The sequence below is a fragment of the Streptopelia decaocto genome (genome assembly GCF_964273445.1).
Source record: "Streptopelia decaocto genome assembly, chromosome: 6".
Lineage (NCBI taxonomy): Eukaryota > Metazoa > Chordata > Aves > Columbiformes > Columbidae > Streptopelia > Streptopelia decaocto.
In genome coordinates, this window is record NC_138660.1 from 42,133,913 (window position 1) to 42,161,676 (window position 27,764).

Here is a 27,764-nt window from a genome sequence, read left to right on the forward strand (position 1 = left end):
TATTACATTAGGTTAGTTATTAGTCCTCCTATTTTCCTGAGGTCTCACTGGCACTAATACTCCCAGTGTAAGACCAGTAATACCTTGCCACACTGCAGTGGGAATGTAAGCTGCAGAACTTCCACGGCAGGTGATGGAAGGAGGAGGCTGGAGTATCTGATCTGTAGTCACTGGTGTGACTCAAAACAGTTTCAGTTGTTTTTGACCTGTGGATTGTAAGCATTTTTCAAATTCTGAGACTTTTACCATTAAGATTGTTATCCTTGCCTACCTTCTGCAGACCAGTAACCAAGACAGAGCTCCAAGCAAGGGGTTGTTCTGGGATGGCACATTCTCTCCCATTTGATGTGTTGGAAGAAGTGGAACTATCACCAGAAGGAGCTCCACAGTGAGAGCTACCTGTGGTCGGGTGGTAGCCAGGGTGCCTTTTCAAGCAGTGTCTGTACATTCATTAGGTTTGTAATAATGCTGACCTCTCACATAAAGCTTTCCCCATTTTTTTTTCCATTCCTTGTTCTCCAGTTTGTGGGTAGCAATTCTATGCATTGTCGGGAGTTTAAAATCTAACAATCTCAGCTTTGAACTCTCCAGAGCCAAACTACCTTTGAGTATTCTAAGAATTTGTACAAGGCATTTTTTAAAGGCATCTCTGTTTTAGTTTACTTTAGTTGTACTTTTGTATATATCTGCTTACTAACACATAATTACGTTTAGAGGTCACGAAAAACGAAGCTGTAAATATTTTTTTTTTTTTTGACAGAAATGCAATACAAACTGTGCTTGTGTCAAATTCATTTATGGAACTTCTCAGTGATATGAGCAATGTGGAATACACTCAGTAGCACTGGTCTTGTCTGCTATCCTTCAGACCTTCATGCTAGGTCTCTTCTGCATCTTTCCAATCTGTGATGTTTTGGGGTTGTAATCCCCATGAAAAGCTATTTTAGCTATAGCAGAAGAATCATGTACATGCTCTCTGGACTTGCCTTTGATTGTCAAACCCAAATCATTTCAAAATAAGCCAGCAGAGAGCAGCTTGTGGAGGGGGCTGGAATATTAGGCTTGTACTGCCCCTGCTGCATGCCGGTGTAATCTGTGAAAAACAAGCAGAATTTGGTAGCTAGCCTGTTGGCTTATGTACTGTAAATGGTGTTCTCTCACACTGATTCAGTGATGTGTACAGATCCTACTATTGCATAACTGGCCAGAGCTTGACTCTGGGGGTTAACCTCAGAAGTCACATGAAATGGTGATATTCCAAATTGTAATCTTTGTATTGGCAATTGATTCATGCAGCACATGCTACAAATAACTGTAAAGAGAGAACATAATGATAATTTCAAATACTCAAAGGTTAGAAATGCCCTAAGTAAGGGTTCTTAGGTTCTTTGGAACAGCAACAAACCTTAATAAAAATATTAATAACCACAGTTACAGGATTTCTTAAGGAGAAGCTAGGTCGGTCAGTTTTGTGATTTGCAAATTTGGGGGTTTGAGAGGTTTCTAGATTCCCATAGGACATTAGAAAAGTGCTTTTCAGTGACTAGTTTTGGACCTTACAAATTTAATCTTGCTCATCTTGAAAGCCCCTTCTAAAAAAGAATAAAAAAATGTTTTTTTAGAATTGTATGGACTTTTTCCCGCTGTGGACCTTTAACTATTGACAACTGTCTTAAGCTATCAGCAGGTTTCAGGGCAAGCCAGAGGTTAGTGTGATTATCTAAGCAAGGTCATAGCTGAATGGAATTCTTTGATCCCACTAAAGGTTCAAAACAGTTTTGTTTCCATCTTCTGTCTCAATTGAAGCTTTTTAGGTTAGAGTTATAATAAGGCAAGGGATTCCAGAGACACTTCTGACAACTAAATTAGGAAGACTGCACATGGGAACTAGAAAGACATAAACAGAAAGCAAAATATGCATTTTAAAATGAAATACTGTTTCCTTTGAATTTTTCTTCTGGACATCTGTTCTTCCTATACATGGTTGTATTTTTACTCTCATGTTGTTTTATTATTTACCAAAGATTCAATAATCTAAGTTTTAATCAAAATAAGGGTTTTCATTCTCTTATATGTTCCCCTTAAGTATGTTTTTTATATGTGATTCTCAACTTATTTGACCATAAGAAGACAAATGTGGTTTAAAACTGTAGCATTTTCTTTTTTTTTTTTTTTTTTTTACACACCCATGTCTGCATGGACAATTTATTTCAGAATTAATTTATTATTATTTGGCATACCAAATATGAGTGACTTGAGTGAGATCTTGTGAGAAAAGAAGCAACAATGCTAACACGTTATGACCCATAATTTGAAAATCCTTTTTTGTGTGTTCATTTAAAAAATATATTTCTCATTAAATCAAAAAAAGCCCTGTCGAAGTTTTGACCAGGTCAGGTCCCTAGACTAGGAATATATTTGAATAGATTGGTAAATTCAGACTATTCAGGATCTAGTAGAACTAAAAGTAAAGCAGCTTGTCTGTAAATGACCTGTAGAGTGGAGCAAGTTTGAAATTCTTTCTATTCATCCAGATAGATGCATTCTAAGAAAAGCAAAATGAAGTATGTAGTCTTCTGGAAATTTAATTTGGTTTGTTTCTATTGTAAACATACAGACTGAGATTTCTTTAAATCATGGTGTCATTTTGATCCTTGAAGAGATTTATGGGTAACACTGGTAGATATTAATTGTTAACACATGGACTCCCAAAATATGTTTTGCAGAGGCTTCATGTCACACATGACAGACTGATCATTTATGTTTAACTGACTTCTGAGCTGAGTTGCTACTCGCTTTATCTGAGTTAGGAATTAGTAATTAGTAACTGTATGTAGAACCCCACCCCCAGCATTTAAACTGCTCCTTTACTTCATGTTTCTTATCCATTTTTGGACAGTTAATCCATTTGATTATTGACCCAGTTAATAGTCAGTAGACTCAGCTGACCACTGACTTTGCTGTGAAAAGTAATACAGACATTCTTACAGTCAGGAGCAACAGGCGGGAGATCTAAGAAGCTGCCAGGAGCACTTCTGATAGTGTCAAAGATAGCTAACCTGTTAACTGACCATGAGAAACTTCTTGATCGTGATCAGCAGATGAATAGAAATGATTAATATACATTAATACAATGAAAGTGATTTAACTCACCTGTTTGTCTTTGCCTAGAACTAATTGCAATAAGTTACAGCTACTAGCTCTAAGTTACTGTTCTTCAGCTAGTCTGTCTCTGTTGCTGTTTAATTCATTATCTGGGAAATTTTAATCCTGTACATCCAGGGCTGAGATTCTGATCATCTGTCTCTACATCCACACGTTACAAGGTCTCAGTATGACATCTAGGATCCCAATCCCTGTCTTCAACCATGGTACTCCTACTGATCCTTAACTTCAGCTTTAGAACATAGTAGCTTGATTTTTAAGTAGACGGTATGTTCTAGCTGGAGGCAGAACAGCCTTTGTAGTACAGCTCCAAGTACTGTGATGGATGCAGCCTAGATCTAGAGTGACTAGCCTGGCTTTATTTAAGAACAGACAAAAAACAACAGTAAACCACAACGTATCTCTCTTAAACAGACAATGAATATGGCATCTTCATGAGCCATGTCAAAGCCTGCAAGGTACGATGAATAGTATACCTAACATTCTGTCTCTCATTCTTTAAAAGTGCATTTCATTTCAGCTGGTGCTGTTTAGAAAACAGTTGCTCTAAAGTGCAGGCAGATCTGAAAACTTTAAACAGGAAGCGTCGTCCCTGCTGCGGCTGCAGATCTCTGACTTCTACCCAGAGTGAACCCATGCACTCTGCAAAAAGCAAGAACAAACGATTCGCTGCTTAATCCACAGGCAGGAGCCTGCTGTCGGCAGATCAGGTTGCAGTCCTGCCTTTGTAGCTTTACACCACACCCCTTCAATGTGAATTAGTAGGGGAGGATCATATTCAGCATTGATTCAGGAATTCCATCTGTCTTCGAGAACTGTTGCTAGGAGTTTGGTGAGTACTTTGGAACAGACTTTCAGTCTTAAGAGAGATTTTTTTTTTTTTTTCTTGAGCTGGCAGAAAGGAGTATCTGCTGTCATGTTTTCTCCAGAATGTGGTAGATGCAGTAGTCTGATGTTTAGATTCAAAGTCCAGCCATGAGTGCTGCAGAAAGGGAGCCTTTTTTTCTTTGTAAATTTGAAACAGTAAGACAATGAATATACTTTTATGATTACTAATGCAACTAATCTTTGGTTGTCAGAAACTCAGACTAAGTTATTTTGAAGTCCAATACAGTTATTTGAAATAAAGCCGTCCTAAAGGTATGTTTATTTTGTTCAATAGCTGGAGTTGAAAAAAAAGTTCTTGTTTTTTAAAATAATTTCTCCACTGCAGTAGCTCTAAGAGAAACTTGACTCAGACAGAGTGGTCTGCCAGGCTGTTTCAAATCCTTCTAAGGCATGTAGTGTTTGCAGCAATTAGTATTTTGAGAAGTACAAGGACATTTTAGGATAATTAAATTAAGCTGATGCTACTATAAGCCAGTTTCACTCACAATGCATATTGAAATTCTCAAGAAACTAAAAAACCTTGAACAATGAGGAGGTTATTGAATGAGGCTTGCAGTGGTGCCAATGTAACAAACACCACCCCTCTTCTTCCCCCCAAAGAACCCAGAATACAGAATATTATTGTTGATTTTTGTAATGTTTTACTTGGGAGAACTGACATAAGCTTCAATTTTAGTAACTGCTTAATGAAAAACAGTGATACTAGCCTGTATTTTAAACAAAACAACAAAACCCAACCAAACAAAAAAAAACAACTGCTAGCTAAAATGTAAATAGTTATGTTTTAGAAAATGGAAATACAATTTACATGAGGAAAAGGTACATAACAACGGGAAAAGTGAAGCGGGGAAAACTCAATAACAGTTTGGATGGGGAGAGTATGTGAAAGGTCAGTGTGACTCAGTACTCTAGAAATTAGTCATCAAAGTACTTCGTGAAAAACATGTAAAGATATAAACCTTCCTTCCTGACTGTCTCATGGACAGACGCAAAGACAGGAAGTCCAGCTATCAGGATAGATACGAACAGCAAAGGCATGCTGTAGGAATTGCTAGGCACCTACTTGGGAAAAATTGTCAGCTTTGTAATCTGCTCATTCTTTAATTCCACTAGGAGAGAGTTTGTTATTGTCTATGAAGGCAACGAGTATCTGTATCCACAGTAAATTAATCTGGATTATTGATTAAATTCAATTTAAGAATGGTAATCAAGTTTACTTTGTGTGGAATGCACACAGAACAATAATGAGGAGGTAAAGATGATTTAAACACATTTGGTTCTGGCCTTTTCTCCTGTCGAATATATCCCACATGAAAGGGTTCATTAAAAAGTAGTCATGTGGAGAATTGCTTGATAAATCCATTTAAAAAAAAAATGTACAACTTTCATGTTGGAGAATCTCCAAGTGTGTTTTAAATTATTTATCCTTACATTGTACATTGCATAGTTTGTAATCTGGAGATCTAATGCATTTCAGATGTCCGTTGTAGTTATATGACCTTTAAAGTGTATTTAGCCTTTTAGTGCACTATCCACTTTCACTAATATTGCTAAAGAAAACTCAACTGTATCTCATCTAGCTAATATTCTAAATGCAGAATAATGGTAAAATAAAGCGTTACAATCTTCTTCACTCGGGACAGATAGAACACTTAATGGCATTGGATTTATCCTTAATCTCATCGGAAAGTTAATTTTGGAAGTTTAATGGTAAAAACTTATAAATTTTTGTTAATTATTTTAGAGTTTAGTGTCAGATGTAAAGGGCAGTGAGGGAGAGTGTACAAAAAGGAGGCGGAGTTTCTGTCAGAGGAAATTTTAAGAGGTTAGGGGAAAAGTGGTCCAAGATACCGTATGTCTAGGAAACAAAGCAAAGGTGTAAAAGAGCAAGCTTACTATTAGTGTCTCAGCGAACATACCCAGAGCATTTAGTGAGTTTGAAATCTCACCTCTAGCTAGACCAGACCCACAGAGAAACAGAGTTATTGGATTCCAGGTCCGTCTTCAAGGGCTGTTTCTGTTTCTCTGGTAACCCTTGCCAAGTGAAGTGCATGAACAGGAGCAGATACTGACACTCAGGCTGTCTGTTCTCCAGTAAACAGGCACTGATTTCCTTCATGGTGTTCTTCTGACTCTGTGGACCTTGAATTACTTTTCGGGAAGAGAACACAGGTTGCTTTCCCAGTTACCTCAAAGCAATTAGGATTGTTTCTAGAAATAGGAATATTAAGTCTCCTCTGGAAAAAAAGAGACGCTGATACCATCTTCCACATTCTGGGAAGCTGCTTTAGCTCCTACATTTACTTTAAAAAGGTGATTCTGGCAATAGCTCTTTTCTGCATTTTAAAATAAAGTGATAGCTGTTTGAAGTGCTTTGTAACTAGCATGATTTTGTTGGTGTGCATTCAGTATGTTCTGAGGATGTCTGCCAGATAAAGTCAGAGATGTTTACAGCAACACAAAAATAAATTGGAAAAAAAGAAAAAAAAAGAACATCAATGAAGTTTAGGAAGTTTACATGACTCTCATATATCATGATTTTGGGATAAACTGTCTAAAACCTGTCTAATTCCAGTACTTACTATTCTTCTTTGTTAGGGCTACATTCCGAACAGTCATATTTTCTCTATTAATAAGTAGGAGAAGCTGACAGTTCCTAAAGAAACCAAAACTAGATACATTTATTGGTGAAGACTGAAGATGGAGTCTTCATATCTAAAGCTTTTCTTCACATTGAAACCAGGGAGAGCTGTCTTAAAAACAAGGACAAATTACCTACTTCTGTGTGTTTCTCTTATGAAACTGGTTTTACTTTACAAAAGGGACAGACTGCCCCTGGGGACAGAATGAAGCAAAAACATATGGGGAATTGTGTAATTCCTTTCCTCTCATCGTTGTTTCATGGCAAGATAGGCTTATTTTTAGTCCTTTCAATTTTCTCTCATAGCTCCTTTGTTCAGTTTCCTTCATTTTATTTCCTGTTGCTATTAATACAGCTGTTCATTTTCCATCTTTAGTATTGTTGCCATCTTCTCCGACATATGCTGTTCATAACTGAGTACACCTCTGAAGTTAACCAGTTAATTAGATTTACTGTCTAGTGAAAAAAATAAGACTAGGCATTTGAACATGTTGATCCAGGTTATGATCTGGGCACAAGAAAGTTCAACCTTCTTCCAGAAAACAAAAAAATCCAAAATAACTGATTTTAAAAAAATTATATTGAAAATAGCATTAGCAGCAAGTGAATTAGAAATACATGTATTATATGGAGGAAATACTTGGCTTGTACAGTTTTTATGAACTTCACAGAAAGGTCTGCGGGAGTATATTAGCTTTTATGTAAACATATTCTATTTTTACTGAGAAGCAATATTTTTCCTCTATATTTGTACAATATCCGATGTAATGAGGTTTTGGACAATTATTTATGCTTTCATCAGTCAGAGAAAAGGTAGTGTAGAAAGATGAGGCTGAAGTTTTCTGTGCTCCAAGACTCATCTGATGAATACTTTAGGTTAGGGGTGTCAAACTCATTTTCACCAGGGGCCACATCAGCCTCACAGTTGCATTCAAAGGGCCAAATGTAATTTTAGGACTGTATAAATGTAGGAGTAGTTATGTTATAAAATTGCCAAATGTACAAAATGTATAAAACTAGTCCTACAAAATGTAGGAGTATTTACATTTATACAGTTTTAATGGGAAGTTTTAATGTGTAAAATAGCATAGAAATGTAAAACTGGAATTCTAGTTAGAAAATGAATAAGGACACTACTTCTATTTATTTGAAAAATACCTGAAACTGAACAATTGTAGCCCATCTGTGTTTTCTCAGTTTACATAATCTTTCAGAATTTGTAATAAGTTTGTTCCTATTCCAAGAGTAGTCTTTACATCTCTCATAGAAAGCAGTAATTTCTAAATTTGTTCATAGAAGTAAAAAATAATCTTTGAGGAAAATTTGTTTTAAAATACTGATTGATAGCACAGTGTTCTCAGTGTTTTTCACTACAATATATACTGAAGCCTTCTAAAGTGAATTGTCAATTTAAAAAAATATCCAAGTAATTAGTGCTACTCAAAGTCTGGTCTGTAATTTCATTAAGAATTATTTTTAAGAACGTATTTCTTTTTTTACTACAGATGCTGCAAGTTAGGAAAACACTGAGTATGCAGGAGGGAAAAATTTGTAAGTTGTCAAGAGAGAAAAGAAAATTCTGGTTCTGATTTGGTGTTGAAGATATAACTGTGCGTTCTGGCTCTGGCACAGTTCTGAGTAGCTGTAGGACATTGCTTAATTTCTCTTTGTGCAGATTTAACCTTTCTGAGACATAGTTTATTGTGTTTTCTTAGATACCCTAGCTATGATTTACTTCTAACTTCATAGATAAAGATATATCACTCAGAGAAAAGTTTAATCTGTTAAAAATGGCTTCTGTTAATGTCACCTGTCACTTCATAATCACCTCTTTAGCCTTCCTACCACAGTGTTGTATCCCAAGCACCATGCCAGGTCACCTCATCTACTCCGGGAACCCTGCTGCCCCACGTTTTGAGTGTTACACACATGATACCTTCACAGGCATGTACACAAGAACACTGAAGACAAAACAGTGTCTGAAGGCTGGTCCTCAGATCTTTAATTTCTGTTAAGTTAACATCAAGTTAGCTAAAGTTTAGTATTGTACTTGTCAGAGAATATAGGGAATCTATCTCTTGGTAGCTAAAGGAGATATTGAGCCTATTGTCTGATTAGAATTCAGAGATCCTTAGGAACTTTTAGTTAGTTGGAAAATACTTATTTCTAAAATGTTAAAGCAGAGGTTTTCCTGAGGTACTCTCATATGTGCATGCATATCCTCATCTTTGGCAACCTGAACATGACAGCTGCCATGGAATAAAACTATTTTCTTTGTGTGGATAACTAGAGTTGCACTGATCTTATGTGAAAGATAATAGCTCTACACTTAAGTGAGGTATTTATTATTAAAGGGATTTACAAGATACAAAATACTTCTTAAAGCATTGAAGCCCCTGTTGCAAAAAGTTCACTGTCTCCTGTGAAATGCAACTTACACAAAAGTCCAGGAATTTGGTAAATATAAATTGATGAAATATTTGTTAAAATATTTCCTATGTTCGTGGTAACGCATCTAGGGTCTGCAGACAGAGTAAAACTTATTTGGAAGGACTGGACATGCCTGCCAACTATATGCAGTGTAAAACTGATCAGGACGTGAGAAGTACATTGTGTTACATTTTATATCATTATATATTCTGGGACATGATGTCAATTGTGACTTAAACTAAAAATAATAGTCTTGACTCTAATCTGTACTGGAGCTGGGATAGAAGACTTGGAATCAGCTGAGCACAACTATAAATCTTGTCTTGTTTTTCATTGTGCTTACAATACAATTATACTAATATAACTCACATTATTTCCAAAGCTGCCAGTTTGTATATCTGCTCATATGTCTATGCACTACCCTGCAAATGACTTTTGCAGAGCACTGGGGTTTCATTGAAGTTTATATTCTCATTTATATGTTTTACAGAAAAGATGAAAGGAAGAAAGAAGGGATGCTCCTTACCTTTAATGTTTATCTTGCTGTTCATCTGTATCACTGGACATGCAACTACTGACTTAAAAGATGGCGAAGAAGAGGATGTTCTGGGTAAGAGGTTACAAAAATTGCACGTAGAACTATCTCAAACACAAACTACTACGTTAAAATGAACTATAGATGTAATTCTGTACTTGAGAATTTTTCTGGGGAACTTTTAAAAGTGGAAATAAGCTAACAATCTGTCCCTGTCTCTGGCAGTGAGATACTCAGAATTTTGCATTAAGCTCTAGCAAAATTGCAATCTATAAAGGCTTCTGTTTCCCATACTTTTTGGAACTTCTAATTCTAATAAAAAGCTATGTTAGATATCAGGATTATTCCTTTAAAACTCTGCTTTAGGACCCATGGAAAAGTTTCGTGCTTAGGGAAATGAACATACAGCTGGTAAACTCAGATTCTATCTCACCACGCCAGTGGAACAGAAACATGATGAGTAACATAGCAGACTGATGTTACTCTGTCCTGTACACAGCTCCCTTGAGTCACAGTTAATTTGCAAAGTTTGGTCTAAAGATGATGCAATTACTGCCCTCGTTGTTTTTCTGGGCCTTGAAGAAACTCTTTACATAGCCCCAAGTGATTTGATATTGCTGCATAAATAAGAACTCATCAGTTAGAAAGAGATTTTTGTTAAGAAAAATAACGTCAGAAGTGTGACTGCTAGAACTGGGTAGGTTCCTGAATTCTTACCTAAGATCACTGTTCACTTTCACTCCATTGGAATTAAGTAAGTGGATCAAACTTCTATACTGGATATCATTATGAAAGAGATTTATTTTCCTCCCAAACAATTTTCAGAAAGCAGATGAGGGAAAACTACACTTTTGGGCCACACTAAAATATTCTTCTTTTCTTTGAGAAAATTATTTAAAATTGTGATCTCTTTCTTAAGCTGCAGAGAAATGCAATGGATACTTCTCCCATTTGGCAGGTCTGATTTTGAAGCCTAACTGGGAATGCAGCTAAGGGGAACCTTTTTTTTTATGTTGGCACTCTACTCAATCTGCCCATGTCTAGTCCAATTTCCATCCAAATTATTTCTCTCTGTCAGTCTTGCAACAGTGTTCCTTGAGACAAAAATATTAATTGTGCGCACTCATGGATATACTACAAATGAACTAGTGCTTTAGGACTGGACTGTGTCACAATCAGTCACTACAATTTAAGACATGTACCATTCTGCATTGTGCATATGTTTTGCATGGTTGTGTAGTCAAAACTTTTTCATACAGAATAAATTTGTTTCTCTTTAACCCTGAAGTACATAAATGCCCTTCTTATTTGAGGGCACAGTCACATTTATCTTTGCTCTACCCTGCAAGTCCTAGTTTTATAAAAACCTAGAAGCCTAATCTTGCGGTTCACGAAGGACAAATTGTCTTGCTTGTTAAAATAACATACTTCATCACCAGAACAAGAAATCTGCTGGCTTATTTTTTTTCCTCTATTTACTTACATTATTTATAAAAGACAATAAAGAAATAATCACAAGGAAATTAAATAATCTTTTTATTGGGCATTATTTTATCACTGATTGTTTTACAACCTGTCATGTAAGATTATACAGCCAGTAACTGATTGAGTATAAGGAACAGTTCTGAACTTCTGGACTTGTATTCAAAGTTTAAAAAAAATAAATAAATAAATCAAATGTGATGCTTAAAAATTAAACTAGGACTCTGTTTTTGTGACTCATGAAAACTCAGTTGCAGTATTTACTAAAAATATATTTGCAGTATTCTATTTCTATTAAATTATTATTGTTGCTATTTAAAATTATATTTGTAGTTTCATGAGAGTGAAATTCTGGTGTCAGTGAATTTAACTGTAGAAATTTTGTATGCTGCAATTTCACTGATAGCATTAGTTTTCTGAGTTATGTGGTTATAAAATATTGAAATATTTTACCCTAGAATTCAATAGATTTCAGGTATTAAAAGGGTAAAATAAGTTGTGTGCATCCATTATGACATCACAAGTACTTTTGGATCTAAGAAGGTTTTTTGTCTGTTAGTATTTAAATTACAATAATAATTCAGGTTGCAAGTCAAGTCCAACAGGATAAAAAAGGATTCTCAATTTGTTCTCTTCTGACATTTTCCCACCAATAAATAAGGGTAATAACAAAAATTAAAGAGATAAAAATATTATATGTGTTGTTCAGTAATAACTTATGTGATTGGGAGCACTTTAGTTGGTGTTCCAAAGACTGAAGAGCATGACTCACAAGTTGAATGTGTTTTCTATTCATATGTGAAAGTTTATCAAGAATAAATGTGACTGCTTAAAGAAATGGGTAGGAAACACATGAGTAGGAAGAGCACTGAACAGTGTGCTGGTGGGAAGCTGTCAAACTGACAAAGATGGAGAGAGAAGGAACAGCTATTCCTTAGTGACAAGGTGCTTAGTATTGATATCACTTATCAAAGAGAGACATTTACAAGAAAGCCTGGAAAGATGACGGAATTTCTTTATAAAAAGGATAACCACAGAACTTGTATCAGGTTCAGACCCATAACCTAAGTAAACAAAACCAGAAATTATTTTACATGAAAAGTCAGAAATTTTTCTGATCCAATTTAATTTATATAGTTCTGTTGTGAAAAACAGCTGTGCAATAATATTGTTGTCTGCCTTATTTATTGTGTCATAGGTATAATACACAAATCAGTTCAGTGTCTAATTAAAAGGATGTATTTTTAAGCCCTGCCGATGCATTCTTCAGAGTCTGAAAGTCAAGTTAGAGTCTTATTATGCCAAATGGTCAGGGGAAAAGGTATTCTTTTTTTACTTGTATTCATGTAAGAGGATTAGAAACATTATTCACTGCTTCTGGTTTTGTAATATATTGCTTACTAGTAAAGTAGTGACAGTGCTTTGTGTTGATGAGAGTTCTCACAGTGACGTTACTGCGTGCTACCTGATAGTAGCTGTTCATATGCTAAACAGCCGTGTCTTGAGTTGCAAAAATTGTCATGTGAATGAATATAAATGCAAGAATGGCTGTGCTGTTTAGGAATAGTCTTGGCTGGCATCCTGTTTCTGACAGTTGCTGAAAGTAGGAAGACTGAAGGAAAAAGGGAGGAGGTAGTGACGTAAGATATCAGCACAGAACTCATGCTTACTGTGAGCCATTTCATCAGTGTTACTTTGCACTTACCACAGACTATAAAGCAGAAAGACTGTAAAGACAGAGCTGCAAAAACTTGGTGCCTTCTATTATGAAAACCTATGTAGCTGACGTAATGAAGTAATTAAGTTAAAAATTTGAGGGAGGACAGAGAAGGAGAGGAGGCTTTGCTTTGCTTTACTTTGTTTTTAGTACGTTAAGTAATCACTTTTGTGTGATGGTGAGCATCAGCTGTAACCATTACTTAATGTATTTCTAGCAAAACAAACTCAATTTTCTTGTTCTAGGGTAGTACAGTCCTATAATTCTATAGATTTTATAAGTTTATTTGGACCAGAAGCCTGAATAAGTAATAAATATCCGACAGAGCCAGCTCCAATCTGGAAAATTAAACTAATTTTCTTTTTTAAAATTACAAATGCAGCATGCTGTACTTAGGAGGAGTGACAATGCATTTATAAATACAACATGGAAAATAATTGTTGGAACACCTGTATAGGAACGTTATATTTGCTGGAAAGTAAGTGGAAGTTACAGAGCATTAAAAAAAATGCAATGTTATTGTAAAAAAAAAAAAAGGCAAGTAATTATGTGATATATTGAAAGAAAACAAAGCAAACAAACAAAAAACCCCATCACCAAACAACAATAACAAAACCAACACCAAAAAATAATGGATAATTATTCTTCTCTCTTTAGCACCAGTAATGCCTCAGGTAGACAGTTGTGTTCAGCTCTGGGCATCACACTTTAACAGTAATCCAGACTAATAGGAAAAGATCCAATGGAGAGTTGTAAGAGGGTTAGAAAGCAGGACCTACAAAAAGATTGGAAAAACAGAGTTTAGCATAGAGATAATTGAGACAAAAGACTTCCAAAAGAAAGACTAAATGGTTTTAAATTTTCTATCTATGCACTGAAGGAAGTACAAAATGATTTAATATGTAACAAGGATTATTTAGGCTGTATATTGTATATTACAAAAAAAGGCCTGTCTTGCAAGAAGCGTAGTGAAATCCTGGAAATGCCTGGTTCAGGTTGCTAGGAATTTTACTTCACTGGAGTATTTTAAAGACAACATGAAAAGGCCTCAAGGTATTTATCCCATAGAAATATACCACAACTTCAATGTGAAACTCCATTAAAATTCTTTCCAGTTTTGGCTTCCCATATTTCCAATGAAAAGCATTCACTGACCTTCCTGGCAGACATCTTCCCTAAATGTCACATCCTCTGATCTTCACACAGGACCTACAATCTAGTAGCAGCAAACTGTTCCAGTGTTTAAGAGCAGAGGAGGAGGCCTTATACTAAGAAATAGTTTTCTCAAGGTATATTCCACATATGAAGTGAGTATAGGCAGATTTGTATCTGTGCAGATTGCTGGCCAAACACTCATGTTCGCCTTCTCATCTGCTGCTCTCATCTGAGAAGGAAAGCTAATTTAATATCATCTGTGTGAGTTAAGTGTTCCCAGGTGTAAGATTACGGGGAAGAATTCTTTCACTGTTACCAGACACAAGAATGATTCAATTCCCATGAATCCCTGTGAGACTCCTTTCTTCAGAATCACTTGGTTCTTGTTCAGAGTTAGAGGGTTTAGCCCCGGGGGTTTTACAGGCTACAGATTTTATTCGAAGTATGGTAACTTGCTGGCACTCCTAAAAAGATAAATGTCTGATTGCCAAAAAGTGTGACACAGTCATTATATTTGCAGCAGATGTCTATACATCTGTCAAGGGTCAGTGTCACTGTGACTGCAGAAGAATGCCCTTAGGAGGTAAGCAAAACAATGATTTAGTTTGTGGGTTTGAGTGGAAACAGGCTAAGAATTGAGACCATAAAGTTCATAAGATAAACTCTACTAAAGTCATTTGTTCATCATCTTTGTGTAGTTTTGCAACTATGCTTGCAGACTATTTCTCTGTGGATAGCCCACAACACTGGTGTGGCATAATGTAGCAAGCAAAATGAGCTGACATAACCCCATGTCTGAAATTCCGGTAGTTAGGAAACCTAGTAAGTTCTCATAACCTCTTCTAGACTGAACTAGGTCACTGACTCAGGTCATGTAGGACATCTCATTTCTTGTGTGCCAAGAAAATAACATGTTTATAAAACAGCTGCCAGGCCTCACCCCATCTGCATTTGGGTTGGATCCGTTTCAGTGGAGCTCTGAATGTTTGATTTTACCATTTCAGGGGTTATTCCAAAAGTTACTGAATACTTTGATGTTTCAAAGGCATTTTTTCCCTATTACTAAGTGGGGGAATTCCAAAGTTTCATTTTGCAATGCAATATCCTCTTAGCTTTTCAAGTTGAGCCTTTTTAATTCTCTTCCAAAGGATTCCCAAAACTGTTAGAGAACCTCAGACCCTTGAGGTCCAACTTGGAATCACTTGTGACTTCTAAATCCTAATTCTTCATAAACAGAGGAAGACCCAGATAAGGAAACTGGCAAGAAACAAATTTCAGAAATTTGTTTGTCAAGCTAAGCAATATAGGAAATTGTCTTAATCTAACGTATTTTTAAAATGTTTCTTTTAATTCATCCACATTTCCTATTAGACAGTTTTCAATAATTTTAAATCTATTTTCCTAATCTGTAAGTCTAATTTCACTATTTTCCTAATATGTAAATCTAATTTCACTAATGAGGAAACAGTCACAGACTATTTTAGGGACTGAATATTTAATGAGGATTTTGAAATTAGTCATCTCAATCTGTATTTTAACACCAAGTTGCCCATTTTTGGCATATCTACTTATGTGCTACAATTTTTGTATTGATGATAATTATGTAATAAAAGTTATTAGTTTTTCAAGAATTTAAATTCTATAAGATTTTATTGCTGAAGAGTGTTTCTTTCTGGTAGGTTTAATAATTATAAATGGCTCAAATGGAAAAAAAAATAGTAAGCTTTCATTGACCTCAGTATTTATGAGGATTTATCTCAGCTGTGCATTTCATTTAAAGATTATATAATATAATAAAGCCAAATTTATATGTTAAAGTTAGATATCCACAAAGCAGGTAGGTAGTAGTTACACCAATTTCCGTTTTACCATGTCATACATCCTGATTTTTGTGGGTTCCTTTAATCAAAACTGGAAACTTAATTTAGTTATTGGTAGGAAGCCATGCAATGATCACGCAAACTCCTGTCCTCGTGTTGGTTTTTTTTTGGGGGGGAGTGTTTTTTTGTTTGAGTTTGTTTGGGGTTTTGGTTGTTTTGGTTTGGTTTGGTTTTTTCTCCTCTCTTTCCTGGGCCACTGCAAAGAGTACTGATAGATACTTTTGCATATATGTGTTAAGAGACATCAGTGTTCTGAATAGCTGAGAATGAATTAAAAAATTCAGGTCTGTTCTTCTGGCTGCTATTGCAAGCATACAAGCTCGGTAAAGCTTTCAAAATCCTCTAGGGTAAAATATTTCCTTGGAAAAGCAAAACAGGAAAAGATATTAAACCGTACATTGATAAGGGTACAGTATCACAAACCAGATCATGAGTCAGAATTTCCTTATAGACATTGACAGTGTAAAACTTTGATAGTACTCTCCTTCACAATATATTTGACCTTTTTAAAAAACATTCCTTGACCTAATAATGTATGTTAAAAGACATAAAAATGACACAATTTGAAAATATGCAGTTTCTTTTCACCAAAAACCAAAAAACCAAACCAAACCAAAACAACCAAAACCCCAAACAAACTCAAACAAAAAAACACTCCCCCCCAAAAAAAAAACAACATGAGGACAAGAGTTTGCGTGATCATTGCATGGCTTCCTGCAAGAACAGTGAGATTAAAGAAAATAAGACAGAATGACGACCTCTCAGTTGTACTGGATGGGTTTATTTACCAGTAAAGTGTAATCTGTTAGGGGAATGCTGCCCTCTGCAGGGCTGTTTTGCTTAGTTCATCCCATGCAGTTCACTATACGACTTTATGAGCTGTGGTCACTATTAGAAATGCATGGAAGAGAGCACCAAGAACCCTCATTCTGCTTTTTTTTAATGCAAGGGTAGTCACTCTGTCCTTGGGAGCCGCTAGGATTTTCTCAATGTATTTGTTGTTCCGAATTGTTCACTAGCTCCTGTGACTAACACACTATCTATAGCAATGTAGAGATTTATGATGAGGGGTTAAAGTTTATAATATGAACTGTTTTGGCTGAAAATTGAAACCACACAATTGGTTTGATAGAGTGGAATTTGTGCTCCAATACAGATGATGGTTTCTTTTCACATCTGTGTTTAGTGTGTTCAGAGTTTTATGGCCAGATATTATGTAGTGCCTCTCTAGCAGAAGGTGCAAGCAATCTCATTTGAAGTTATGCTGTGCAATAAAGCAAACTAACTTAATAACAGTTGTTCTACTTCCCTTTATTACAGGTGCTGCTTTTCCACCACTGAAACTAGGACATTCAGTCTGTGCTATGAAAGCAGATGAAGGTCCATGCAAAGCAATCCACATGCGCTATTACTTCAATATTCAAAGCCGTGAGTGTGAAATATTTGAATATGGTGGATGCCATGGCAATGAAAACAACTTTCTAACACTGGAAGAATGTGAGAAGACGTGTGTGGTAACAGGCCAGTACCCATTCTCTCATCCTCCTATCAGTTTTTCTTCTACATCTGTTATTTCTTATTCACAAACCATGTGAATTTTGGAAGTAGAGGCCCTCTTAAGTTCCTATTAATACAGTAGTGTGATGCCTCTAATTATGTTCCCAAGTATTATACGATGTTGTAGTCATCTGAATTATTTTACATTGTGCAAGCAAACATTCAAGATTCAGAAAGGTGTGACTTTTTTTAGTGGACCTCTGGAACAGAGAAACCAATGCAAGAAAGCTCATTTTTCTAGCCAGAGCCCTGTTTGGAATGAGTTCTTAAAGTGAGATTGATTTTGAGGCTGGGCTAAACTGATGGGCAGTACAGATATTCCTGATTGCTTTCAGAGTATCCAGCCCAACTTTGATCCTGGATTTCTCTTCCATTTGAGAAGTGGATACAAGTTGTCCAGAATATTGGATATCCACTGTGATTAAACATAATTAAAACTACAGTAGTAAATAATTATCATTAAAAATCTCAGTTATGGCTGTGTGTGATAAAAGATCTGTTTTGTTGAAACCTCATCAATTAATCATTAGAAAGAGGAAAATGAGATCCAAAATACGATAGGCAGCAGAATACACGGAAGGTGCCTTGTGAATGCTGTTTTTGCTATTAAAAATGATCCTTATAATTGACTAAGGCATTCAGCCTTGTGAAAGTAACTCTCTTCCTCACAGGACTGTATGATTCTTTAAACTGGAAGCTAATGCCAGTGAAGCTAGAAATTTCACAAGTTGATATTTTTAGAGACTGAAGGAATTCAAGCCTTACAGGCAACTACCTCTGGATACCTAGTGTGGATCTTTCTTTCATGCAAAGTAGATGGAATCTGTCTCCCTGTGTAAAGAGGAAGTGATAAGGAGGAAGGCACTGAGGGGAAACAATAGAAATAGAAGGAAAAATCCAGAATAAAAAACTCTTCAAAGGTGTGTAATGACCCCCAGGTAGTATACCAACTATGTTAGGTTTTCCCAAGTGAATTCACATATTGGCTGTTCATTTATTTGGACTTTGAGGTAAGGTAGAAGGATTCATTCTCAATAGAAGGGCAACGAAGATGATTAAGGGAGTGGAGCATCTCCCTTATGAGGAAAGGCTGAGGGAGCTGGGTCTCTTTAGCTTGGAGGAGACTGAGGGGTGACCTTATTAATGTTTACACATATATATAAAGGGTGAGTGTCATGAGGATGGAGCCAGGCTCTTCTCGGTGACAACCAATGGTAGGACAAGGGCTAATGGGTTCAAATTGGAACACAAGAGGTGCCACTTATATTTGAGAAGAAACTTCTTCTCAGTGGGGGTATCAGAACACTGGAACAGGCTGCCCAGGGGGGTTGTGGAGTCTCCTACTCTGGAGACATTCAAACCCGCCTGGACACCTTTCTGTGTAACCTCACTGGGGTGTTCCTTCTCCGGCAGGGGGATTGGACGAAATGATCTTTCAAGGTCCCTTCCAGTCCCTAACAGTCGGTGATTCTGTGAAGGTACATTTCAGCAATGTGCACCTTGCCCAGCAGCAAAATATGTCATCGTTACTGAGCTCAAGGCAGTGATGCTGGGCAATCCTCCAGTAGAGGATAGTTTATATGTTTTTCTGAGGATGGGCAACACAGTCCGATGAAAACTGTTTTTCTCTCCTGCCTATTAGAGATGTGCCCTGGTAACACTTTACTGCTATGCAGATCTTGGTAGCTGTTACTTTGTTTGCCCTATTTTCATAATTTATTCTAGCCCTGAGCCTTTCTGTAAAACTGGAAATCTGCTAGCGTGCTATAGGCACTGAGCTGGTTTGCAGGATATAAATTTGCACCTTGTAGGATTAGCTTAGGTCACTTTGAAGCATATCAAGTTAGTATATATTACCAAAAATACTTCCAGACGTTTCAGATGAGAAAACTGATTTCAGAAGCTCGTTTTTGGTTTTTGTGACCCAAACAGTCTATGTATGTAAGACAAGCTGATATATAACATCATGTGTTGTCTGTAATAAATGTAAATGTCTCTGTTACCCATCTCCTATCCCTTCCATAATTCACATCTACATAGTATTTAGATTAGGACTTAAATCTGTTATGTGATCTGATTGTCAACTTATCTGTATTTCCTGATAAAAATTACTATGAATTGTGTCACTAAATTTATTCTAGACACCAAAGTATCTGTCTCCCATCCCATTGTCAGGGTAATGGCTAGGGCTGGTGTTCACATTATCCTAAGTAATACTTTAATAATGTTTTTTAATTACAATGCTTGTAATCCTCAGAATCTGAAGACATTAACTGATTGTACCAACAAGCCAGGTACTGTAAATAAGCAATTTATTACCTTCCCATTCACTGACAGAAAAAGAAAGGTGGTAAGGTAACAGAAAAAGTCCATAGACTGTGTTACAATCAGACGAGGGAGTACATCTCAGGGGATCTGGAACTTACTTGACTAGTAGGTATAATCTCTTCTGCCTATATGAATGATACAGTCTCGCTGATATATAGTCTTAATACCTATTTACACTTGCACAAGGTAGATGAAGTTTTTCAAATAGTTACAGTGTTTAAAATGAAAGGAAACATTGTTGAAAATATTTTGCAGGTTCTGTATTTCCCTGTACTAGTTTTCAGCTACTTGTAAAGGTAGCTGATGTTTCCTTGCAGATGCATTTAGGTAGTAAAACAATTTGTTTGAATACAAACCAAGGCAACAATAACACATCATTGTCCAGCATAGGCTTTGCGAATTTCTTGAATCTGTAATTCAGTTCTTTGACTCAGACTTTTCTCCCTCTGTATCCAATCGAGGCACAGCAAGGGAAAGAATAAGTGAGTATTTACATTTATTATACATTTCTAATATGACAGTTCCAAATATAAGTATATTATATGTTTCTAGCATGACAGTTCTAATGATCTTTAGGGTTTACAGAGTAAAGCAGAGTTGCTTTCTTACCTACACAAGTGAGCCATAGTAGTGTGGGTGAGTGGAACAAGGCCTCAGTAGGACTATATGTTTAAATAAGAGAAAAGTTTAACCTGATGTGTTGTACACAAGCAGAGAGTTTCACTAGTGAGAAAATATCAGAACAGCCAACAGAAGGAAAACCCATCCTTCCTAACAGACATCCCTGGTCTTGATCCCTCTGATCTTTCCAGTGAGGACATCGCATACACTTTATTTACTCACTAAATATTCAGTCAAAGCATTATTTAGCATTGACACCTACTTGCTGATCTGCTGGCGCCAGCAAGCATTTCTGTTATTGTACCTGGCATACGACATACAATCCACTCAGAAGAAAGAAAAAAAAAATGAATCTTACATTTTAGAATGAAAGCAGATTTCAGTTGTTTTTCTAGTCAATTATGTTTTGCTTTCAAACAATTGCATGCTTATAAAACTATCAGGATAAAAAAAACAACACTACAAAATTTCACTAACAACTTGTCAAAATGAGAAAGATCAGATCACTCCAATCTTTAAGCGAGTGGCAGTTTTTCAGTGCATTTTACTCACTCTGATTGCAGGAGTCATATACGGGTAAATGTAGTGCTAATTATATTAAAATAAGGTATATCTTCAAATGACACCCCATCGAGGAAAAATTAGGTGGAAACTGTAATTCCTTAGTTACTGCATGACATAATGAAACATTTAAAGTGAAAAAAAAAGTGGCAACAAAGAGAGAAGCGTTTTCCTGAATGTAAACATCTCGCCCTACATGCAAACATGCATGAAGTCAATGAAACTCTGTCCTACTTGGACCTGAATTGGGTCTTATGGCAAGTCTTCCTGAACTGGCTGAGAAGGGAAAGGACCTTTACATCAGTGATTCAATTTCTTCTCATTTTACAGTCTCAGATAATACTAGAAGTGCAGATTACTATTTTGGGGCTCGTGTACTTGTGTACCTGTATTTGTATTTAGAAATCAGTTAGGATAAAAGCTGTTTACAATATTGTTCTTTCTCCAAACTACGCTATTTGTGTTTTGAATTTGTCATACCTGAGTAAAAAACAATAGATTAAAAAGTAAGGTAGAATTCAGGTAATATTATTTTAAACCTTCATAAGAAACTACTGGATATGAGCAGATGACAGTTCTTAGTAAAAAATCAAACAATGCAGAAATTCATTACAGAGGAATGGAAGATCGGGGCTGTGCTTAACCAGTATACAAAACTAACATGAGAATGACCTTTTGCTCTTTTCTACCTCTGATATTTTGTACATTTCCACAAATTATCCTACCCAAAGTTCTAGCTGTTTATCCTGTTCAGGAACTGATCCTTAGAATATTTAAGGAGAGCAAATAGCCTTGTGCTGGTTATAGTACAGCATATAATCAGTAACAGATTTCTTGTATCAAGGGCTAAGTGACATTTCTGATATCTCTGTCCAACCAGTATATGCCAGTTTTAGTGGCTGTTAGGAAAGAAAGTAGGGATGTAGTGCTTGAGACTTAAAAGGCAGGAATTGCCGTTGCTTCCAGCTTGGGCTGAAGGTTGCCTCCCATCAAACTGGATGTCAAAGACTTAAATTTAGCATTTGCTAGTCATCACCCCTGTAAAGGTTTATGGCTAAAGAAGATGATGTCTTTACTTAACCCAGCCTGGGCAGATTTTTGAGTATGACTTATTCTGAATGGTTATCCAGAAGGTGTTTTTCTATCAGAATTGAATTATGGTGTTTTTGTGAGCATTCAAGACAAATTTAAAGAGTTAAAAATTATCCAAATTGTGGTATTAATTGTTTGCATAGTAATTTTCTGTTTATCTGACAGATGGACTTTCTAGACTTAAATTCTGCCTTTGTCATATGGTTTTGGGGAGTCATAAGTTTTTATCAGGGATTTAACCTTTTTTTTTCTTTTTTTTTTTTTTCCCTAGGAACAATCAGCTTGAAAGTTTCTTTCCATATTTATTAAATTTTTAAGCGCAGAAATTAATGAAACTTGTAGCTGAACTCCAAACTTAATACACACATAAAAGTTTAAAAAATGAATGTTAGCAATGTCAGTCGAAGAGAACAACCTTCCTTAACAGGCATTTTCTTCATTTCTACACTGTTCTGTTTAGAAAAGTGTGATTAATCTGTTTCCAGTTGTGGCTTCACAAAGTTTAATGAATACAAACTTTCAAGATAAAAAATTGAAAGTTATTTTTCTTGACTAGCATTCAGTGTCAGAAAGATCTGGGATCTATGATGTGAGGATGAAGGTAGCTATTATTTTTCTGACACTAGTCTGGCTTTTGGTACTGGTTTGGGGTTTCAGCTGGACCCACAGCATTTTGCCATGCTTGGAGCAGTGTTGCTTGCAGGACTACATCTTCCAGTATCCCATCCAAAATATGCAACTTCCTGGTAATTTGGAGTGTTTGTCTTAAATTCCAGTTTAAAGGCTAAGAAAGAAGTCTAAACTGAAAAAGGCAGGGTTGATAGACACAGAATTTGAAATGAAAAGTGTCCAAAAGTCATGATCAGGTGCTATGAGTAAGTTCTATAAAACTATTTCTTCAATCTGATGTTGCTGTTTTGACTAATACTGTTATTTTAATTCTGACATATATGCTGGATCAAAATCTGGAACAGATCTTCTGGACCACATCCTATGCTGTCATATTTGGCATAATTCCATAGAATAAAACTGAAAGTTATTTAAAATGAGAACTAGCTTATTGTTTACATCTTGGTACTGAGCCCAAGTACAGTATTTGGTGTATGCATAATAGTGATCCAAGAATCTGCAAGTGTTGAATCTGCTATGAGGAAGTGGAGCAATAAAGCCTCATTATTTCAGTATTTCCCAAGTGAATAACAGTGGATAAAATGATTTGGTGGCACACACACTATGCTCTTAACTGTCAGCTGTGAAACAAAGTAAACTAGTAAGTTAACCCATTTTTGCCAGTATTACTCGGTTTAAAAAATTAAAAAATAAAAAATCTGTAGGTTCTGTTTGTTAAATCTGGCTCTGTGTAGTCTTATAGTATATGGTTATATTCACTTTACTTAATGTTTTCAGTATTTATTACTGCAGGAAGATTACTGTTTAGTAACTGCAGAAATGAGATTGAAAAGACAGTATAAGTGATAGGAAGATGCTTAAAAATAAAGAAAAATTGTAAGATATGCTCAGACAGTTGTCACTGTGAAGATTGTGAAGGTCAAGATTACTAAAAATAAGCTAAAGGAAAGTTATGTGATATTAATACAAACTCAAAAGAAATAACGTGAATAGGCAAAGTATCTGATTTTCCAATATTAAGCACAAATGCAAGAATGAGCCAGCATGAGCGAATTGCCAGGCTCCTTAAATGAGAACTTTTTACAATTTCTGAATGAATATGCCCTCTAGGACAGAAATGAGTAATTCCCAGAACTGAGTAAAGTCAGTGCAAAAGAGTTCAGAGAGCCAAACTACAGGTTAACCACTCCAAGACTCTTTATGACAGGGCTCAGATTCAAGATGCCTAATTCTGACTCAAGTCTCCTAGAAATCAGCTTGATTTTTTGTTTCTTGTGCCCAATACTCACTACTTCAGGGAAGAAAAAATAGTTTTAAGAGGAGTTTGCCTGTATGTTCCATTGTTTACTGGAAATGAGTAGAATCACAAATGTTTTCACTAGCACAAAAATCCAAATTTTCAAAGCTGTGAATATGTATCTTAGGCTACTTAAGCTTCTAGCATGGGAAAATACTTACTGATAAAAGGTTCTGGACATGATAGAAATTCTAATGTCAGATTTACAGTTTGTTTTCAAAGAAGAAATTAACTCAGCTGTAGATTTGGCTTTTTGACTGAAACCAGAAGGCAAAAAACACTGTTGACATGACAGTAAGATTAAAATATTCTAGGTCTGCATAAACTCACAATAAATTCTTCCTGTTCTGTGCCAGAAGAGATCATATGTCAAAGTATGGTTGCTGATTTTGGCCTGAAGGGGGCCAGTTGAGTGAAACTAGTGAAATGGCCTTATATGAGTGTCCATGTTTTAGGTCATGGGTTTAAATGCTGAAGGAACAGCCTCCTACTAATAGGAAGCACTGAAAAGATGTTCAGACAAATGATATGTCACTCTAAAGTGCATGTTATGTCTTTAAATAAGAGTTTTTAAGGATGCTGGCTGCATTGTCTCAGAGATGGAAGGAAAATGTACTGTGACAATAGATTTACTTGGAAAATATTCACAGGCCATGTTTCCAGAAGAAAAAGAAAAGACTGGTAGGATTATGGCACACAAGGGTAGTATAGCTAACACTAAAAGCTTATTAGTCATCAGCAGCACCTCTTAAAATAGGAGCCATGGAAGGTATGTCACTATAAAAGGATTATTACAAAGACTTTCTCTGGTATATGGGTGAAGAATAAATTGCTAATAGTCTTTTCAATTTTGGACTGTGAAGAGATTGTTATAAAGAGCAGTGATTCAGGGAGACCTTATTAAAATTACAAATTACAGGAAGGTAAGGATACAGATGGCTCAAATATCTTCTGTTACCCCTTCCATAACAGGGAAGGGCACAGCAGTAACTCTGCTTTCCAGCAGGAATTATTTTCAGTCTGAGGTCTTGCTAGTAGGTGCCTCCAAGCTGAGACGGGTCACAGCATTCCTGTATCCCCCACCCTCACCAACTGGGCAGAGCAGCTGTGTCTCCCACATCAAGTCACAGAGAGGCTGCAGTGATGTCCTTTAGGTGTGTTACTGAGAGGCCTTCTGGGAAACATGGCATGAGAGACTAATGCGTGGGATTGAAATGCAGATTAGAATCAGTACTTCCTTTTGAATTTCCTTTTATTTCGTGTTGCAAAGAAGGCTACATGGGTTACACTGAGACGTTATGAGCAGGTCTCTGGAAGGTGTGTATCTGCTGAAGCAGGAAGAGCCATCAGCAGTAGAAACTAACTGTAACATACTTCTGCTACTGAACTGCTACTCTTGGCATGCACTATAGGAAATAAGTATCTTCTTAAGGGGGGCTGTGGTAGCTAACTAAGATGACTAGGGTCAGGCAAATGTATCACTTCACTATAGTATGTTTGATTGCCTGACAGAGCAAAACGCAAAACAAAATCGTATTTGCTTTCCAGCAGACAACATCAAGCAAAGCATTAGCTGTACCACTCTATCCCTTCTCTCAGGTACAAGAGGTCAGTAGGCAAAGGGGAGTTTTAGAGAAACTAGCATTTTGTAATTCCATTACAAAAAGCACAATACGAAACAAGAATTAAGAAGAAATTCAATTAAGATGACTTAGGAGAAGCCCAGGAGATATTACTTCATGTGCCTTGAAAAAAGTATCTGTAATAGAAAATGTATAAGCTGTCCTTGACCACTTTCTCTCAGCTGCCGAAAAATTTTCAGCCTTTATTACACATTGGCTGAGCCTGTCTACCCTTGGACTCCTTTGTAGTTTTACAATTAGGCAGTCTCCTAGAAGGGGAAGGAGGTTTGTTCTCAACTGCTGAAAAGGAATGTGGAGTTGAATTCTCATATCCAGCTTCTTGAGGAAGTATGATAAAAGCCAGGTTCCTCCATTAAAAATGACAATAGCAATTTCATCACTACTCATCAGGTATTGAAAGAACAGTGCAAACAAGCTTGACTCTACTACCCTAAAGATAGTTGGAGATACTTGACCAAATGGTCTTTAACAGCATAATGAACACTTAACTCACACAATATATGGCATAGCAAAGAGAATGAGATAGCATGAGAGATGTCTTTATTGCTAACTAGATAAGCTCCAAAGCTAGTATCAGTAACAGCTGGGGTAAGTCTGCTAATTACTCCTCTTTTGAGGAGTAAGATTACACAATAAAGGATTCTGATTCCAGTAACATGGAGAGGAATTTCTCTGTTCAATTCAATATTGGCATAATTTAATTTCAGTACTTTCCATATCTTCATGTTTCCGGTATAGCAGGTCTTCTCATACAAAGGCAATGATACTTTAGTCCTCCAGAACAAGCTTTTGTGCTGCTTCTCTAATAAAGAGAAAAAAAAGAGAAAAGACAGTGTATTCTTCTTCCTCTGTGCTCATAGTCACTACTAAGTACCCTGGTATCCCAGGTGAGACTTAACATCTGCTTTTGCTAAATACGTTTTATTTGTATTGCAGGGTTGCCTCGGAAGATGATGTTAGCAAATATTAAGAAAGGTAATTATGTTTACTTAGTAATCTAAGACTCTTATGCAATAGTAAGGGATTTAGCTTCTTTTAATAAATTCTTTATGTATTGTTCCAAGCTATCTCCTAATAAAAAAGTAGTGTCAAAGTGAAATCTTATTCCTAGTCTTCTTCTGTATTCATCAAAGACTTTGAGGACTGTTGTCATCACTGAGAGTAGTACCTGCAATCTCTTCTCCCCATCGTGGCACTTCTTTCTTTTTCTTCAATAAAGAAAAAAGAAGGACTCTGCAGAGGTTCAAGCATTATATAATTAGCCATGATGTGGAACTTTTATTGTGTGTTTTGAGAATAATCTAAATGATTCCTCCACTTTTAGCAAAAACAGGAAAAAATCACTCCAAACCATAACTTTTCAAGTATTGCCTGTGTATGTTCTAGCAGAGATCACTCATTAAGTAAGAGGGACAAGTTTCACACTCCTACAGAAATGTAGATGCCTGATACTTGGACTTCCTAACTAACAAATGCTTAAGCTCTAAGAATCAATCACTTGTCTGAAACACTGTTGGTCTGGTGAAGTAACCTATGTCCCTGACAAGGATATTTAAGTTTGACACTTACAATAGAGCTTGTGAAGACTCATTCCACCCCACTCTCTCCACATTACAGACTTACTTGGATTGGGCCCAGTGCTGCTAGCTGGAGTTCCCCAAGCAGAGACTTAAATAAATTTTTTCACAAGTCAGCTCCTCCTTGTCTGCTTACCCTCCTTCCCTTATCACTCCTTCCACGTGCTTCCCCTTGAACTGGTGTGCATTTCACTCCTCACAAAAATACCACTATCTGCACATACTTTTTGAAATAGACTAATTATATAATTTACAGAAGGGTACTCTGGGATTTTTTCATGCTGAGATGATGGTTTTCTTGTTTCCCACTGTCTTTTCCATTCTGAATGCACATTAAAAAATGTGAATCTGTGCTATCGAAGTTACTAAAGTTGATTTTCTGCAGTTGCTGCAGACTTCTGGCACTACTTCCTTTAAGGCCTGACCCTAGTTCCCTGCTTTTAATGACAAAACAGAGCATATCCTGTTAAATTCAGCTCATGGCTATAATCAGAATTATTACATTTACTATTATTTCCAGTAATGTAGTCTTGAATATTGAGTCTCTAGAGAAGGACATGGCATT

The 27,764-nt window shown here is 36.2% G+C and overlaps 1 protein-coding gene across 2 annotated transcripts in view; it reads left to right on the forward strand.

Annotated features, from left to right (window-relative positions):
• Nucleotides 1–3,773: 3,773 nt before the first annotated feature.
• Nucleotides 3,774–27,764, forward strand: part of TFPI (tissue factor pathway inhibitor) — a 35,061-nt gene continuing 11,070 nt past the window's right edge. Inside the window, exons 1-4 of one of the 2 annotated variants that reach the window (XM_082056338.1) lie at nt 3,774–3,997; nt 9,615–9,734; nt 17,214–17,414; nt 26,559–26,597. In XM_082056338.1, coding sequence (XP_081912464.1) covers nt 9,620–9,734; nt 17,214–17,414; nt 26,559–26,597 — 355 coding nt within the window. In that variant the 5' untranslated portion in view covers nt 3,774–3,997; nt 9,615–9,619. The remainder of the gene's footprint in view (nt 3,998–9,614; nt 9,735–17,213; nt 17,415–26,558; nt 26,598–27,764) is intronic. The other variant, XM_082056337.1, reaches the window with a different exon arrangement.